Raw genomic sequence first — 17647 nt, 5'->3', positions numbered from 1 at the left:
TTGATAATTCAGAGGACTGAACTAATGATTTGGACATAGTTGCTTCACTCATTCAATGGGGTAGGTGAATTGGTGTCTTTACTTAGCCTGGCCATTCCATGCTAACTGTAATATTACTGACTTTCAACTGCCAAAATTGTCCAACAAGCCACCCATTCCAAACCACTATGGGAGTACTTTCAAAGGCGACACCCAAATACCATTCTCTCAATTTGGGACAGACAGTAAACACTGACCTTGCCAGCAAACACATCCAACAAGGGAACTTTAAAAGTTTCCAGGAATATGGCACGACTCTAATGAATAAACAGTATACTTCATAAAACTACACAGAACTAGATCCTCAAAATCCTCCTTTATTTTAATCATAAAACATGTGCCAACTTTTACATGTTTATGCACTCTTGGTAGCCCGAGTGCGCTTCTTCTTGACAACAACTGGTTTCTGGCTCTTCAGAATGGCGCTAGCACGTCGAAGTGCAGCCTAAAGAAAAACAGAAATGAGCAAGTTAACTTAGTTTCAATAAACTGTACTATTAAAACTTTCAGGGCAGGATTGTCACAGATTTACAGGAACAGCACAAGTACCAGTCAACGGAATTATGAATAGCTATGAAAGGCTGAAACAGAGCACTGGGTAATCAGAGAGGGGTCATATATTTAAAATTGAAGCAATCACAGAAGCTTGGAGTATAGGCCATTCAACTCAAATTCTACTCTCCATTCAACATTGTTGTGACTGATCCTCTGTCTCAATGCGTCTTGACGCATTTTAAAATCTAAAAATGTATCTTTCTTGAATACATCAGTGACTTGGCCTCCACGATCTTCTGGAGGTAGAGAATTCCACAGATTCGAAGAATTTTTATTTTTACTTTCAATCCTAAATGACCTACCCTGCATATTGAAACTGTGACCCCTGGTTCTAGATTCTTCAACCCTACCTGCACTACTCTGCCCGGCCTAATTAGAATGCAAGGCATTTCAATTAGACCTCCTCTCATCTTCTAAACTCTTTCAAAAAAAAAAGGGTCCAGTTGGGGAGAAAGACACCCAGATCCCAATGTACCCACACTTTCCAATGTATCACTATTTAAATAATGGTTTTTATTTTGCACTGAAGTGCATCACTTCACATTTAGCGATGTTCCATGACATCTGCCATGCGGTTACCCACTCAACTTCTCTAAATCATTGCATCATCTGAACACTCATTCCCACGTAGTTGTGTTGGCTAAAAATTTGATTCCTTCACCCAGGTCACTTATCGTGAACACTTGGGGCTCAAGCATTGATAGTCGCAATACCCCACTAGTCACTGTCTGCTAACCAGGCAGAAAAACATTTATATTCCCACTGCTTCTTGTCTGTCAAACAATTATCAATCCATGACAACCTGTTATCACATGCTTTAACTTTCTCTACAAACCTAGTGCGGAACTTCAAAACGCTTTCTGAAAATCGACTGGCTCTCTTACATATTCTATTAGTTTCATCCTTAAACATTTCCAGTAGATTTTTAAGCATCACAATCTTTTCCAAAACCCTATGCTAAAGATGAGAGCTGAGAAAACATCTCTGCAAAGTACTTAGTTTGTGACTAGAAATTCTTTAATCCATTGTTGAAATTCATTTATAAGTTAAAAGAGCAGACAACTGAAAATAAGCTGGGCAATTAAAATTAAGACAGAACTGTGGAGTTAAATTGCCCATTCGTGTTCCAGAAAAGATTTTTCTAATTAGTCATCAGGATACATGAATACCAACTAGCTATAAAAAGACAACGACCCACCATCACTAGCATTCTTATATACAGACGAAGGAGGACACCACTTCGATAACGACAATACATCCATCCTAGGACAAGCCAAACAGAGACACACACGAGAACTCCTTGAAGCATGGTATTTCAACTGAACTCTATCAATAACTACATCGATTTTGACCCCATCTACCATCCTTGGAGGAAAAGAACATGGAAATAACATCACCCAAAGAAACCTAAACACAAATAGGAAGTGGGAAATACCACCAGGTTTCGCTGGAGGGTCACTGATGATGTTACCTGAAAACGTCTGAAAACAAACCTTCCAGCTCTGTGAGCAAACTTACATCCAGAACCTCAAGCTGATCTACAAATCTAAATATTGCCAAGATTTTCTGAAATGGTTGAAAATGTGTTGCTGGTTAAAGCACAGCAGGTCAGGCAGCATCCAAGGAACAGGAAATTCGACGTTTCGGGCATAAGCCCTTCATCAGGAATCCTGATTTTTTTACCCGAAGATTTTCTGAAAGTTAAGCACTAAGATTCACTGTTCTCAATTTAAAAAATGAATTCAAGAAGGGGGCTTATTGAAAAAGTTCTCAGTTACAAAAAATACACCACTTCCCAATTAGTCTGTCTTATGTCAGCTGATCTACACCCAATAAACTATGGCCAGAAAATGGCTAGTTGACAATACAGCGATTAGCGACTATGGCAGGCAACAAAGGTTGCATCTGAAACTGTAATACAGCATAAAGATAATATTTTCAACTGCAAGAAGGTCAGACAGGAAAACACTAACCAGTTCCTGTATTAAGTGGGATCAAAATTACGTGATTAGGGGCAGAAACCAAACAGTTGATACAGCAGAAAATACCAATCTTTTCATACCATACGTAGGTCCTTTCGGTACTTGTTCTTGCGAATGATGTGTCGCAAACTATTTAGGGTAGCACGGCTATTCTTATTGATGGTGATCTTTTCATAGGATGTTGCTGGCTTGCGTTGACCTAAATAGACCAAAGCCAAAGAGAAAACAATGTAAAATGAGATGTCAAAAGCAGTATGCAGAAGACCACATACCAGACAATCTTACTTAGGTACCCCGGTAACGAGGGATTTTTTACGACAAAGATAAACAGGTTGGACCTCTACTCACCACAGTTTAGATGAATGAGAGAGGAACTCATTGAAATATATAGGACTATTAAGTGGCTTGACAGGGTAAATGTTGAGAGGATGTGTCCCATCATGGGAGTTTTGGACCGAAGGACATATTCTCAGAATTAAGGGGCACCAATTTAAGACTGAGATGAGGAATTTGTTTTGAGGGTTGAGTGTTGTTGGAACTCCTTGCCAAAGAGAGCGGTGAGGGGATTAATTCTTATATATATTTAAAACTACGCTAGATCTTCGATCAGCAGGGGAATCAAGAGTTATAAGGAAACACAGGAAAGTGGATGAGTGGAGCAGGGTTGAGGGACTGAATGAGCTACTCCTGTTTGTACCTTTTATGGTCTTACATACAAGACTCATGAGCAAAAGAATGAATGTATGCTCACAATCAGAGTGAATCTGATAGGAAAAGACAGGGAGTTCAACAATAATCTGACAAGCGTCTAGAGTACAAAAACAATCTGAAGAATAGAACAGTAATCTTTTTAGTCCATGCATCAGATCAATGTGCTACAGTTACTAGATAGTAGGGAAAGACAAAGAAATGGTGAAATTCCAACCAATCCTGTACAATGACAGCAAATTAGGCTGAATGAGCATATCTGATTATGATGTAGAGGAGCCAGTATTGGACTGGGGTGGACAAAGTTAAAAATCACACAACACCAGGTTATCATCCAACAGGCTTATCTGGAAGCACTAGCTTTTGGAGCACTGAACCTTCATCAGGACAGCTATCTGGTGTTGCGTGATTTTTAACAAGTATCCGATTATGTGAATTCACCATGAGTTGCAGCTGTACAATCCAAAAAGAGAAGGATCAAGGCATTTACCTGCTCGCTTTTTGAGGACAACCACCACTCCTTTCCCATCAGCTGCAGGCTCTACACCCACAGTTCTGCGGTGAATAAGTCCATTGTAACGGAAGGAGTTTCTGGATTTCAGATTGTTGGACTCCTATGTTGTAGGAACAGGACAGAGTCAAAGATTTAGAAAAAAGGAAAAAAAAACACTTCAATGCTACTCTGCATTTATGTAAACAAATGATCATAAATCCAGGCACCAATTCCTGGTGGCCTGTAAGATCATGGACAATGCATGGAACTACACAGACCAGGGAACAGATTAAAGATCTAATGAAAGGATACAGGTAAATGCAAACAATCATTATGCAGCAAGTGGCAATGAGTTTGAATCACTACAATAAGGGTGCTCTGGGCTGAAGCAATTACTGAAAAATAAGAAATTGATGGATGTTAGAAGGAAACCTGCAGAGCCACAGGGATCAAGTGGGATTCACGGAACAATCCAAGTGATCAACAATGAGTAACTCGTCTTAAATAACTGAAGATGCACAACTACAAGCACTTCATTATCTAAAGGACACACTTAAGGGCAACCAATCCGTGATGGATTATAATCAGCACTGTTGTTTTAAACCTCAGGCGGTACAGTAAATACTCACGGTGCTGTAGACCTGATGGTTCCTTTTGATCAGGAAACTGGAGCAGTTCCGGACGATCATCCACTGAAGGTGAGCCGACATCTCCCCCCTGGACACAGACACAGACACAGACACATGGTCACTCACACGGACAGACACAGCCGATCCCAGTCACCCCCCACCCTCCCCGGCCCCCATCCCACCCCCGGCCCGGCGACAGAACAGACCCAGGGCCCGGGTTCCTACCGGAGGCGGCCACATGCAGCAGGGGCCCACAAGCGAGGCTTCAAGTGCGGCCTGTCCGGGAGCAGCCGGCTCCGAAGCTCCAGGCCGCGGGTCCCAGCTACACCGCGCGGGCCCCTCCCTATCCCTAGCTCTCCCTCCCCAGCCGCTCCCCCATGAACCCTCACCCTCTCCCTCTCCCTCACGAACCTCTTGTCTCGCCGCCGCCGTCCGCAGAAAGAACGAGTCCTGCCCTCGCGCTGCCTTATCACACCACCGCCCTCCGCCAACACCGGGACTACTTCCGGCATTCACCCGCCACGAACACCTCCGTGTACCATCCCCCAGCCCCAGCAAGAGGTTACACCTGCTTTATTTCCTTTAGAATCTGGATTCTCTGTTAAATCTGTGGCCGTAAGGAGGTGTCCTTCACTTTGGGTGTATTGTATGGAACTAGTTTGAATCCTCCGCCATGTTGGGGTTGGGGTGGAAAAGGGGCCGGCGGCTGACGGGAGGACGCACGGGCGGGTGACGTATTCAGCGGACGACGCGGGGTAGGTGATGCAATCAGTCGGCGACGGGGGGCGGGTGATGTAATCAGTCGGCGACGCTGCCTAGTTGTGGTAATGGCTGAGTGGTGGTGAAGGTGTTTGTGATGGTGAGGTGGGTATCCACATTCTTTTCGGACTTCTTTAATAAAACAGGATTAGAAACGGCTCTTCGAATTTGCATATTTAAAAAAGGGAAAAGGCAATGTGTGTCATTGATATGACGGAGTTATTGCAGCTTGTCTCCATCACAAACATTCAGGAGCTGGGAGTTTCTTTGTCTTTCTCCCACCCCCTGATACCTGCTGAGAATCCCCAATGTCTCCCCACAAGCTGTAAGTTCAGTGATTGTTATCAAGGGAAACACAGCAGCAAATGTAACGGTCTATCAATCAGTGGTGAGATCAATGAGCAAATAATCTGTTTTCCAGTTGCTTCAGATGAGATGGAGTTAATAATTTGATATTGTTTTTGTGACAGCACTCTGAGGTCGAAGAAGGCATCTATAACAAATTTCCACAACGCAGGACAGGACCACTCGGATGGCGAACTTCACACTCTGGTTTTCTTAGCTTGTATTTGAAATGATTTAAATGGAGGACCAATATTTGGAGCAGCAGAATTCACTGGGTGAAAGGCTTTATAATGCCATCTTCCCACAATATCCCAAAATGGCTATAAAACTTACAGGTACAGTTGTCTTACTCTTATACTGGACTAGTAGAAAGAGAAGACTGCAGATGCTGGAGATCAGAGTCGAAAAATGTGGTGCTGGAAAAGCACAGTAGGGCCAGGCAGCATCCCAGGAGTAGGAGAATCTATGTTTCGGGCATAAGCCCTTCATCAGAAATTCCAGCGCCACACTTCTCCACTTTTATACTGGGCTATTGCATAGGCTCTGGGGATCCTGAGTATGGTTTAGAGAAATGACATATCATATGCAAAATGTTAAAGTTTTTGAGTGGTACCATTAACAGCAGGAAAGGAATCAGAATTTTTTTTATTTTTAGATGATAGTTAGTAGGTAAGCTATGTATATTCATGTAAGTAAAGTGATTAGAATGAAATCAGAAGACTAAATATAACTTATGGGAAATTTCCAGTGGCTATGTAGATAAATCAATTAGCTATTAGAATTTAAAAGAATATCATGGCATGTTATATTGTCAGATGACAGATTAAAAATCAAATAATTATATAGTTGTGAACAGTGTTGCTAAATCATAGTTCTTGAGATGACAGGGGCCAGTATGATCATTAGATTAGATTACTTACAGTGTGGAAACAGGCCCTTTGGCCCAACGAGTCCACACCGACCCGCCGAAGCGCAACCCACCCATACATTTACCCCTTACCTAACACTACGGGCAATTTAGCATGGTCAATTCACCTGATCCGCACATCTTTGGACTGTGGGAGGAAACCAGAGCGCCTGGAGGAAACCCACGCAGACACGGGGAGAACGTGCAAACTCCACACCGTCAGTCGCCTGAGTCGGGAATTGAACCCGGGTCTCAGGCGCTGTGAGACAGCAGTGCTAACCACTGTGCCACCGTGCCGCCCATTGTTGGAAATATAAATTTGATGCAAAGATAGGAAATTGGTAACAAAGATTAAATAATTTCAGATTGAAAGATATCGGTTAATCTAGCATCGTTGCCATAGTGGAAAGAATTTCTAAACTTTTACCACATTTTGCATACACAAGTGTTTCCTAATTTCAGTCCTGAAAGCGCTCGTTCTAAGTTTTAGACTATCCTCAACACGTAAGTGCCCAAACTAGCAAGATAGGTTCTCTCTTCTTATACCTTTAACATTTTGATTAAGTCAACCCTTCTAATCGTCTGAATTCCAGGGAATACATCACTAGTTTTTGTTTTAGAAGGAAAAAGCTGAAGTTGTGTTTGAGTTTTAAAATTATGTCGAGGTTTAAACAAATTGATTCAAGTACTTAGCCACTTGGACAGAGTACGAGGACCATGCTTAAAGTGAGGAAGTTGGAATGAAAAGATGTTTGGTTCACTTTGCAAATGAAATGAATAGTATAACATTAGTCAAAAGATAATTAAATGCTTAGGACTAAGAGATTGGAAGAGTCAGAGAAAAGAGTTTCAGAAGACGAGCAAAATAACTGTGAAATTTATTAGATTAAATTACTTAGTGTGGAAACAGGCCCTTCGGCCCAACAAGTCCACACCGACCCACCACCCTTCCATTCCCCTACATTTACCCCTTACCTAACACTACGGGCAATTTAGCATGGCCAAGTCACCTGATCTACAGATCTTTGGACTGTGGGAGGAAACCCACCCAGACACGGGGAGAAACTCCACACAGTCAGTCGCCTGAGTCAGGAATTGAACCCGGGTCTCTGGCGCTGTGAGGCAGCAGTGCTAACCACTGTGCCACCCACAAACAGATAACGGATTATAACAGATTCATTTCACAATTTTAATCATTTAATTATCCTCATGGAAAATTCCTGTTGTTCAATGTAAAACAAAGTACTGTACTATTAATCTTATTAGTAATATATGATTATCAAACTAAGTTGAACTGACAGCTGTAAATATCTAATTTAACTGCATGAAAATGCCATAAATTATGGATGTATTTTACTTAAAAAGCACAACAGTCTTTGTTTTGAGCCTCTTGCAGGAATGCTCCTGGAGCTCCCAGTTCCTGTGCTGGATCAGATGATACAGGATGACAAGTTACTGTCTGCTGGACTTCAAAAAGCATTCAACACACTCCAGAATTCTACAGAGAAATGTCAAAGCATAAATAAATGGCATGTGAACATTTTGGTCACAGTATAGCATTACTTCTAATTATTTTCATTGTAAATTGAATTAGACAACACACTTATTTCAGCTTTAATAGACTCTGGTAACCTTTTGAATATTATTTTAATGTCAGAGTGTGAGGTAGATTTATAACAATATCCATTTTCTGGCTGCCAGGTTGGGAGTACTCTTCAATGCTGGAATGACTTTTTTTAAAAAATTAGAATTTGTGTAATTTAAATTTAATGTAGCTCATTAAGCTCAAAATGGCTAATGTTTTCTGTCTGTACTAGTGTTAATTTTGATGTTTGACTTCCAGTCTACCTAGAGGTGAGCAAGATGATACAGATTCTGATTCCACTGATTCATTAGGTGACCAACTGTATGACCTCGTGGACGTTCATAATACTGGACACAGTGAAAAAATAACAGGTGCGTTAGTGTCACCTTGAAAGATTGCCATCTTTAGAAACATTTTTATTGGTGAAGTCATAACTTTGTTGAGATTTGCCTTTGCACACAATTAGAGGTTAACATCAGTCCATGACACGATTTCAGCTCACATTTTGTTCTGGAATTCCGCAGTGATGGTTTCTCACCGTGGCAAAGACATGTATAGGAAATGTTCTCCGCAGTAGTTCAGTTGCCAGCACTTTTCTCTGAGTTGAGCTTCAAGCCCCACTGCCGAGACTTGTTTTCAAATGTGAGTGTGCTGCATTGTCGGAGGTCCTGGTCTTCAGATGAGATATTTTAAGAGGTCCTGTCTGCTGTTTCAGATTGATGTAAAAGATCCTGTGGCACTGTTTTGAAGATGAGTAGGGGAATTCTCCCCAGTCTCTTGATGAATATTTACCTTTTATCCAACACCAGAAAAGCAAATGATCTGGCTGTTGTCATGGTGCTATTTATGTGAGTTTTCTGTTTGTGAGTTTTTGGCTGCAGTTGGCTTGTCTTTCTACATTACAAAAGTGATCAACGTGTAAATCATTTTCTGACAATGAAGAGCTATGAGACATCCTGAGGTTGTGAAAGATGCTATATAAATGCAGGTCTGTTAGACTGGCAGTACACTGCTCAGGCCGAATGGACCAGTGTCACTTTCCTGTTCGTCTCTTTCATGATGTTTGAAGTTATTGGGGATTTAGTTATTCTAGCCTTCCTTACTGAAGATCAGATTAGACCATGAAGCAAAAGCAAATTGCCTTGATTTTATGAGATACTGATGTTAAAGTTAGCAGTTTATGAATACTTACTGCACTCCAATTTCCAGCAAAATATAACATTGTTTGCAAGTCTTTGCTTGGACATCAGCATTATTTAAGAACCATTTAGTTTGTAACTTTATAAACACAAGTTTGTTCTTTCTTGTCGTGACTTTCACAACCTCAGGACATCTCAAAGAAATATGGAATCACTTTTTTGGTGTAGGAAAGCCATGTGAATAAGTAGCCTTTGATTTAAGGATAAAATATTGAAGACGACATTGGAACAGTTCCTTCATGACTTAAATACCTTAAGATTTCTGAGTGTGTCTGAGAGTGCAGACAGAACTCTAGTTTAATGACTCATCTGAATCACCTCCAAGTGAGGGCCTTGAATCCACAACTTTCTGACTCAGGGTAAGAATGCTACCATTGATATCTTAGCCAGTATTAAACTCATCACCCTTCTTCCAAAAGGATTGTGATATAGCCTGGTGGTATAAATATTATTTAGTAACATCCAATCTCTGGTTGCTGAATTGATTCTATTTCCATTGAAATACTGTTTACATCTCATCTTTCAAAATTAACATTTTGTATAAATTTTCTTTCAATGATCCAGTAATTCTGAATAAGGAAAGAGATTAACACTTTGGGAAAAATAGTTGTCCAAACATAAAAATAAATAACAAATGATGAACGCTAATAAAACTCTTTCAAGAAGAAGAGATATTAAGAAAGATAATAATTAATTTGTGAAACAATCATGTTTGAACAACTTTTCTGATGAAGGGATCAACCAAATTCTCAAAGATTATATCAGGGAACAAATCTATTCAACACTAGCACTGACAGACGACTAAAATGAAGTAGATGTTAAGGAATAGTTAGAAGCTCAGATTTTTAACCTAACTTTGTCACCTTCATGAATGAAAGTGGAATTACAATATGCAATTTTGAATAGAGTAAATATATTATTGGATACATCCTTTTTATAGGGAGATGGTTGCAAAAGCAGTTGAATGGGATGGTTAATACAAATTGAAATACCTCTAATTATACTGCATGCTGGTTTTTCTTGTGCCTAACCAGGTATGTTACTGGAAATGGGACGTAAGGAAGTAAAGAAACTGGTCAATGACTTGGATCTATTGGAACAAAAGATTCACATTGCACAGGAAGCACTGGAGCTGTACGTATACGTGATTTATTTAAGTGCAAAAAAATGTTTAGAATACCTTTACACAGTGGCTTACAGTTTAGCAATTGACAAAATTCAAGTGTTGATGAATCAATTGCATGTTCCCATAAGCTACTGCGTATAAAATGAGAGAAAAAAACTGACTGCCACATGTGTTGCCAATTTAGGAAGAGAAGTAGTAAATTATTTGATCTAATAGTTTGCAAGGGTCTGAAGATAAAGTTTGCTTTTCAAATGCTTGGGATTGTCGGTACGTAAGAGTAGTTAAAGAAATGGTCCAAAGTATAAATATTTTATAACATAAAATAGGCTTGTTAATATGAAGTTAAGAGACTTTGACAAATATCTTGCACAAATGCTGTAGGTACATTCATTTGTTCAAAGCTTTTCACTTTTCTTTAAATTAGAAAAATGCCTAATGAGAGGAAGATGTCCAACAACTCCGATTTTGATGATGTGAGAGAGAACCTGGGAGAGAAGATTTTTGAACAGGTAGAAAAGATCGATCCACAGAACTGTGCTTACATCACTGGTGAGGAGAATCTTGAATTCTTTGAAGATGTGAATCAATTTTTGAGAAATGACAAATCTGTTGGGCAACAGGAAATCAATCCTAATGGCTGGCATCTCCAAAATGAACAGGCTGTCATTGCCAGGAGTCATAAAAACTTGAAATCTTATTTTCTCATCAATCATGAATTTTTCACCCAGATTAGGAATTATTAATGTCACTTCTTAAAATCAAACCCTATCTTTTGTAAATAACGTTACTTTCCAAAATTGTTATTCTTGGTTAGTTCAATTTGGCTTTTAGGTGTTTGAAAGATGGTAATGACTTGAGAGAGGGCAATAAATTAGAAAATTTAACCTACAATTCACTTGTATCTTTTGACGTAGATAGGCCCACAACACTTTTACGTCTTCCATTAGGGTCACAACATGACACCCTCTATACAGTCTGTGGGTTAAGTTGATAACTCACTAGATGGGAACTTGAAAGTAACAGTTGGAACTTTGGAACTGGTTTTTAAAGTAGGTCCATCTGGTATCCTGAACAGTAAGTGATCAAGACCTCGATTTGAGATGTTTTAAAGTAACACATTTACTGACTTTGACAAATTGATTTTTGTATTGTGAAAATCTCCCCAGCACATTTGTTCAGCTATGAGAATTGCAGTGTGATGACACCTAGGATTCTGGAGGAAGTTTCTGGTGTTAAATTGTTAATACAATGCTGCACCCCAGATATCTATAACTTGCTTTGTAATTGTACTTACTAAATAGGATTGTGCTGTGTCTGTGGCAGAACATAAACAGTACAATCACCCTGATATTTATGCTTTTGGTCTGTATCATTTGGCCAGTGCTGAATATCATGGTAGAGAGGAACCTCAATTATCCGGCATTTGATTAACTGAATTTCGGATTATCCGAACAAGATTGCAAGGTCCTGATGCTTGACTAACTGTTATCTGACACTCAATTATCCGGACCGAAATAATCCCCTGCCCATGTTCTTCGGATTATTGACATTCCTCTGTGTTGTCTAGTTGGCATGTCAATAATAAATTGTACAAAGTTTGAGATAACACTGCTTCAAAGCAGAAACATCAATACCTGACCAAATGAGGCAAATAGCTAGTGCTTTTGCATAAATTGTGACTTTTATAGATTGTAAAACTAATCAAAATTATGATATGAAAACACAACAATGATATGAAAATTAATTATAGGAAATGCTAACATTGTGTATTTGAATGGAAAATACTTTAAAATGTATTTTTTGTAACAAACAGCTTTAAATGAAATTTAGTGAAGCACAGATGTAGTGTAACTGGACTTAATTATGTGGCAATGTTCATGGTGTTGGAACAAAAAGAGCCTGTAGGAAATGTTATTGGAGGCTGACAGTAGATTTTGGATAGTTGAAGTTTGATTGCCAACTTTGATTTTCATTTTAAGTTACATACTGCCTGTCTTTGGCTCTGCAAAATATTTTAGAGTACTTTGTTGCAGCTATATGTCATTAATATTGGGATGCTATTTGCTATTTTACAGTTTACATCTTCTAAATTCTCTACATTAAATGGTTCTAATGTGACAAGGAACATCATGCCTTTTCTGGTTTTAGGAATGCTACTGGAACTAGAACCTTCAGCCATTCAGGTGCTGCTAACTGACAGATTAGCACTACATGCTGCTGTTCAAAAAGCACAGGCAGTTCTCTCGCAGTCAGCTACTCAGAATCCAGAACTGGTCAACAGTGAAGATGGAAGTGACCTGGACAGTGAAACTGAACAGATAGGGGAAGAATTATATTGCTATATCAACAAAACAAAATACAGTGAACATGCAAGCAGGATCACAGGTATGTGTATTATTTAGTGTTATATTCTCTAAACTTTTTTGTTTTGGAAATCTTTGACATTCTGTTGCAGTTTTGATGAAGTGCTGGACTGAGACCCTAAACTGAAGCTATGCCTGCTCCTTTGGGAGGATGAACAGGGGAATTTTCCCTTCAGTCCTAGTCAATATTTACCCCTCACCTAACATGACTAACAGATTATCTGGTCATTACCAAAATACTTTGAAATTTGACTGAAACTAATTGGCACTAAATTGAAGCAGGGATTTCTTGTTCTGTGTGTTGAGTTCTGTATTTGATTTCTACAGATCGGTCATGCTTTCTTCACTGGACAGGAACCTAAAGACTGGACTACTGAACCACCCAGTTTTCTGGCTGGCGATTAGTCTGTTGAGCTGCCAATTTAACCAACTATTTTTGTCCTTGAGAGCTGTTCTGCATGAAGGATCCTGCATTTCTAAACACTGACAATTAAGACATCTAACATTTGAAACTAGAATGAGGATTCCGAAATTATGGCATTTCTTAGCAAGCTGCTATAGTGTGGTTCACTGAACACCAGTGTTGGGTGATTCCTGGTAACTAATTGTTCCTGATTTGAAGTTAATAGCAGCAACAACATTGTTTTCAGTGTCTGTAAAACAATAAAGATCCCAAGGCACCTCTTAGGTGATTTGACACCGAGCCACACAGGAAATAATAGGATGGATCAATAAAAGCTTTTGACATAGTCAGATTTTAGTGAGCATTTTATAGGCAGGAAGAGAAGTGGAGTTGCTGAATGATAAAAGAAGGAAATTACTTGGGTTGTAACCTTGACAGATGAAGGCACAGCTATGAATGATAGGACATTTCAAATCACAGATGCTGATTAGGCGAGTGATATCACGAGATATCGCACTGGTGTTTAAAAGCGTCTATGTGTTGCATTAGGCAGCAAAAGGGATTTACAAAGTTTAATTCTGATTTTATAGTTTAGCACAAACACCAGTTTCCACCTTCCCCATCTGGACCTATTCCCTGTCTAAAACTTAACTCTCCACTTGGGCAGAACCCATCTCTTAAATACAAAATCCAATGAGCATCACCAATCTAAATCTCGAGCTGTTCTGTATGAAGGGTCATGCATTTCTAACACTGACGGTTGAGACATTTGAAACTAGATTGGGTATTCTGAAGTTATGGCATTGCTTATCAAGCTGCTCTAGTATGGGTCAGTGGGCGGTTGATGTCTTGGTGTAATCTGGGACACAGACCTCTGTGAATGACAGTGGCTTCCTTAAGCAGAAGTCAGCGCATCAGCACACCAATTGGTGTGCATGTAACCTCCCAGTTGTTGCGTGGCTATGCAGTGTAGAGGGAATGCTGGTTGCATTGAGAAGGAATAACTGTTTGCCTAAACATTTCAGCAGCAAATAGAGGCAGAAACAAGTTTGGGCAATGTTCTGGATATGGACTTTGGTAATCTTCTTGATGCTGTGAATGTGATCTTGAAACAAACTCCCAACCATATTAATGATGAATGCAGGTCTGATAACATCTGTACAGAGAGAAACAGAGTGAATGTTTTGAGTCTGATATGATAATACCTGGGTTGTACATAGCTTGGTACTGAAGACATTGAAAAATCTGCTTCATTGCATGTCTTAGCACATCCACTGTCATGGACTGATTTAATTAATGGAAGCTCCATTTTGGATATAGGCTTTGTCGGAATCACATTCCCAGAAGTTTGTGCTACAGTCCTATTGTGAGTTTCTTAGCTTAATATGAATGACTATTTTGTGTTTAGGAAATTCTTCCTGGTTCAAATAGTCAAAAATCTCAAAACGTTAAGTTACTAAAGAAAAGTAGCATCTTAGGTTGGTGGTCATTGTCTTTTGGCTACAAACAACTCTTTCTTACTGACTTTACAGTCATGTTGGTACTAGTGAAAACATATTTATCTGCTTATGCCACTATGAGAACAGAAAAGTCCACCACTTAGAGTCATAGAGATGTACTGCATGGAAACAGACCCTTTGGTCCAATCTGTCAATGCCCACCAGATAGTCCAATTTGCCAGCAGTTGGCCCATATTCCTTTAAATCCTTCCTAATCATATACCCATCCAGATGACTTTTAAATGCTGTAATTGTACCAGCCTCACCACTTCCTCTGGCAGTTCATTCCATACATGCACCACCCTCTGTGTGAAAACGTCACCCCTTAGGTCCCTTTTAAATGTTTCCTCTGTCATCATAAACCCATGCCCTCTAGTTCTGGACTCCCCCCACCCCAGGGAAAAGACTTGGTCTATTTACCCTATCCATGCCCCTCATGATTTTATAACCATCTATAAGTAAGTTCACTTCTCAGCTTCCAATGTTCTAGGGAAAACACCCCTTGATAAATGGCACAGAAATTGTTATCTTCAGCAGCATACGTCAAAGAAACTGTATAAGCACAAATGACTTTAAACTGTCTTAGCTGATGGGATCACTAAAGTGCTTACCCTCAGCAGCAGTAGAATCTGTAACTTTGTTTACAAAAAACTAATACATATTTCCCTGGTGTTATGCATGTGTTGTAAATATGTGATAAAATATCCTGGATATGTACCTTTTTCTGATGGTGGTTCTGCAATGTTTACAGTACTTTTGAATCAGTCCATCAAATTAGTATTCGAATGATTTCATTAGAACACGTAGCCTTTGTTAATGGCACTAATACTTTTGCAATTTTTTTTTAGGAATGCTGCTTGAGATTCCACATAACCACTTAACAGAACTGCTGAAATCACCAGAAGAGCTAAATGAGAAGATTAAAACTGCAGCTTCAGCACTTGAAGATGACTGAAAATATTGTTAGAAATTTAGTAAATCCTGTAATTATTTAGGTATTACAATCACAGCCTCAATTTCTGTGCTTTATTTTGAATGATGATTAATTTGAGAGATTAGCAAATAACAGACTTATGGCACATAAACTGAATAGTGAAGAGCTTTCAACTGTCTGCATTTCTAGTGCGAGAAGTTGTTTTTAAACTGCAAAGTATTTATTTACCTACAGTGATGCCTTGGATTTCCATAGTATGCAGTACCAGTAAAGTTACCTCAGGTTTGATTTACTATTTAATGATCAGAGGCAGAGTGACTATATTGCTTCTGAAAGACAATTGGTATAATCTTTGTTTATAAATTCTTTAGATTAAAAGATTCTACTGTTTTGTAAATGTTGTTATATTATTTTAATGTATTGAAATTACAAGAAAGCTGTACAGAAAACAAGAGTACTTAACTTCATGGCTGCACCTTTTGATTGGGCATCACACTCCATTTTCCCAAAAAAATTAATCTCTACACAGTAAGATAAAATGTACATTAAAAAAAATCCAAGGGATTCTTGTCCTTGGAAACCATTCTTCAACTGTTTGCTTTCAAATTGGGTATAGAGATATTATCACGTTCTAATCAGTCAAAAATTACCAGAAGCATGAAATTTGACTGACACTTCAGTGATCCTAGATTTTTAAAAATATAATACAGGAGCCATTTTAAATGTAAAGTTATTGTTACCACATGCATAATGTGGCTAACACCAGGTATTTGTATAAAAGATAGGTGGCTCATTGCTAGTTCATAAAGTTAAGTAAGGGAAGCTGGAAAAGTATACTTTCTCGAGGCTGACCTTGTTCCAGTCTTGGGGGTATTTCATCTTTATTTTTCTTTGCTTCAGTGTTTCTAGCCCACGTAGTACTTGCAAGTAAGAACATGGTAGTAATTAAAGTCCAGATTGTTTCAAGTGTTCTAGATTATTTCATATCATTCATTTAATCTTTGGAGTGTCATTGACTGCTTCTTGATGTAAAGTGGGAAGAGGAGGAGACAGCTTGTCAATGTCAAATCCTAATAATGTTCTAAATAAACAATGATACCGTTTCTTAATGCAGGTATATGGAGAATAACTAATTATATTGTTAATTGAATGTGCTATTCTGAAACTGAATATCAAATGAGGAATTAACATTTTTAAAGTAGTTCCTTATCACTTTTCCTGTAATAGACCAGAAATATCAATATGGTAGACTGTCGATCCAATAGCTACAAGTTATTTACGTTCAAGTTAAATTCTTTATGTTTTTGAGTGCAATATTTCACTTTCACTGAAGTGACCAAATCAACTAGCTGTGGATTTGTTTGCTTTTCTTGGTTGTAAAATAATTTAAACCATCTGAATTTAAAAATAATGTTGAGCATTGAAATATAGGCTGTAAAAAAAAATCCAATCACAAATGATAAAATACAGAGTTCATCTGAAAATTTTGATCTGTTTTTGAAGTTATATTCCAGCTGTGAAAATGAGTAAATATCAATGTAGTGTTTGAAAATATTCGATGAGTTAAATTCCACTACTTAGAGTTAAGGGATTAATTTTGCTTTATGAAAATGTAAATCCAGCTTTTAAAAGGTTAATTCTAGTTCAAAAAATGGTATTTGGAAATAAAAAAAGCTGGAGAAACTCAATAGATCTGATAGCATTGATGGAGAGAGGAAGAGTTAACATTGAGTCCAATATGACTTCTTTAGAACTCTCCTTCACTCTTCAGAGATACTTCCAGGTCTGAGTGTTATTCTGTTTTTATTTCAGATTTCTAGTCTCCATTGTATTTTGCTTTCATTTTGGAAACTCTTTTGTTAGCTTAAATTGGGACATTTAGGCAATAATGCAATAAACTAATGGTGGCAGTTAAATTAATACATGACAGTTTTGAAGAGTCATAATATTAACATAATTGCTAATGTAGTTGAAACATTTTCTCCTTGTAAATGAGTTACATGTTATTTTGCATTGAAGTGGATTGTGGTTGTTCATACTGTACATTTCAGATCATTGTAAATAAACCACTGCAAACTGTATTAAATAAATATAAAATATACTGAAAGTTAATGTGTTTAT

The 17647-nt window shown here is 38.5% G+C and overlaps 2 protein-coding genes across 3 annotated transcripts; one reads left to right on the top strand and one right to left on the bottom strand.

Moving 5' to 3' along the window:
• Nucleotides 1-336: 336 nt before the first annotated feature.
• On the bottom strand, nt 337-4925 carry rpl28 (ribosomal protein L28). Its single transcript, XM_060841368.1, has 5 exons — nt 4818-4925; nt 4407-4494; nt 3775-3898; nt 2657-2775; nt 337-484 (listed from the first exon to the last, which is right to left on the bottom strand). The coding sequence occupies exons 1-5, from the start codon at nt 4916-4918 to the stop codon at nt 395-397; spliced, it is 522 nt and encodes a 173-aa protein (XP_060697351.1). The 5' UTR covers nt 4919-4925; the 3' UTR covers nt 337-394.
• A 260-nt stretch (nt 4926-5185) lies between these two features.
• LOC132825675 (uncharacterized) lies at nt 5186-17565 on the top strand. 2 transcript variants are annotated; one of them, XM_060841055.1, is made up of 8 exons: nt 5186-5270; nt 5636-5845; nt 7814-7946; nt 8261-8373; nt 10236-10335; nt 10752-10876; nt 12476-12712; nt 15441-17565. In XM_060841055.1, the coding sequence occupies exons 2-8, from the start codon at nt 5749-5751 to the stop codon at nt 15545-15547; spliced, it is 912 nt and encodes a 303-aa protein (XP_060697038.1). In that variant the 5' UTR covers nt 5186-5270; nt 5636-5748; the 3' UTR covers nt 15548-17565. The 2 variants fall into 2 exon arrangements, with proteins under 2 accessions (XP_060697038.1, XP_060697040.1); XM_060841057.1 differs by having other exon boundaries at nt 7791-7946.
• The last annotated feature ends 82 nt before the right edge of the window (nt 17566-17647 follow it).

This window comes from Hemiscyllium ocellatum, chromosome 21 (assembly GCF_020745735.1).
Source record: "Hemiscyllium ocellatum isolate sHemOce1 chromosome 21, sHemOce1.pat.X.cur, whole genome shotgun sequence".
Taxonomy (NCBI): domain Eukaryota; kingdom Metazoa; phylum Chordata; class Chondrichthyes; order Orectolobiformes; family Hemiscylliidae; genus Hemiscyllium; species Hemiscyllium ocellatum.
This window is presented reverse-complemented; position numbering and strand designations above follow the sequence as displayed.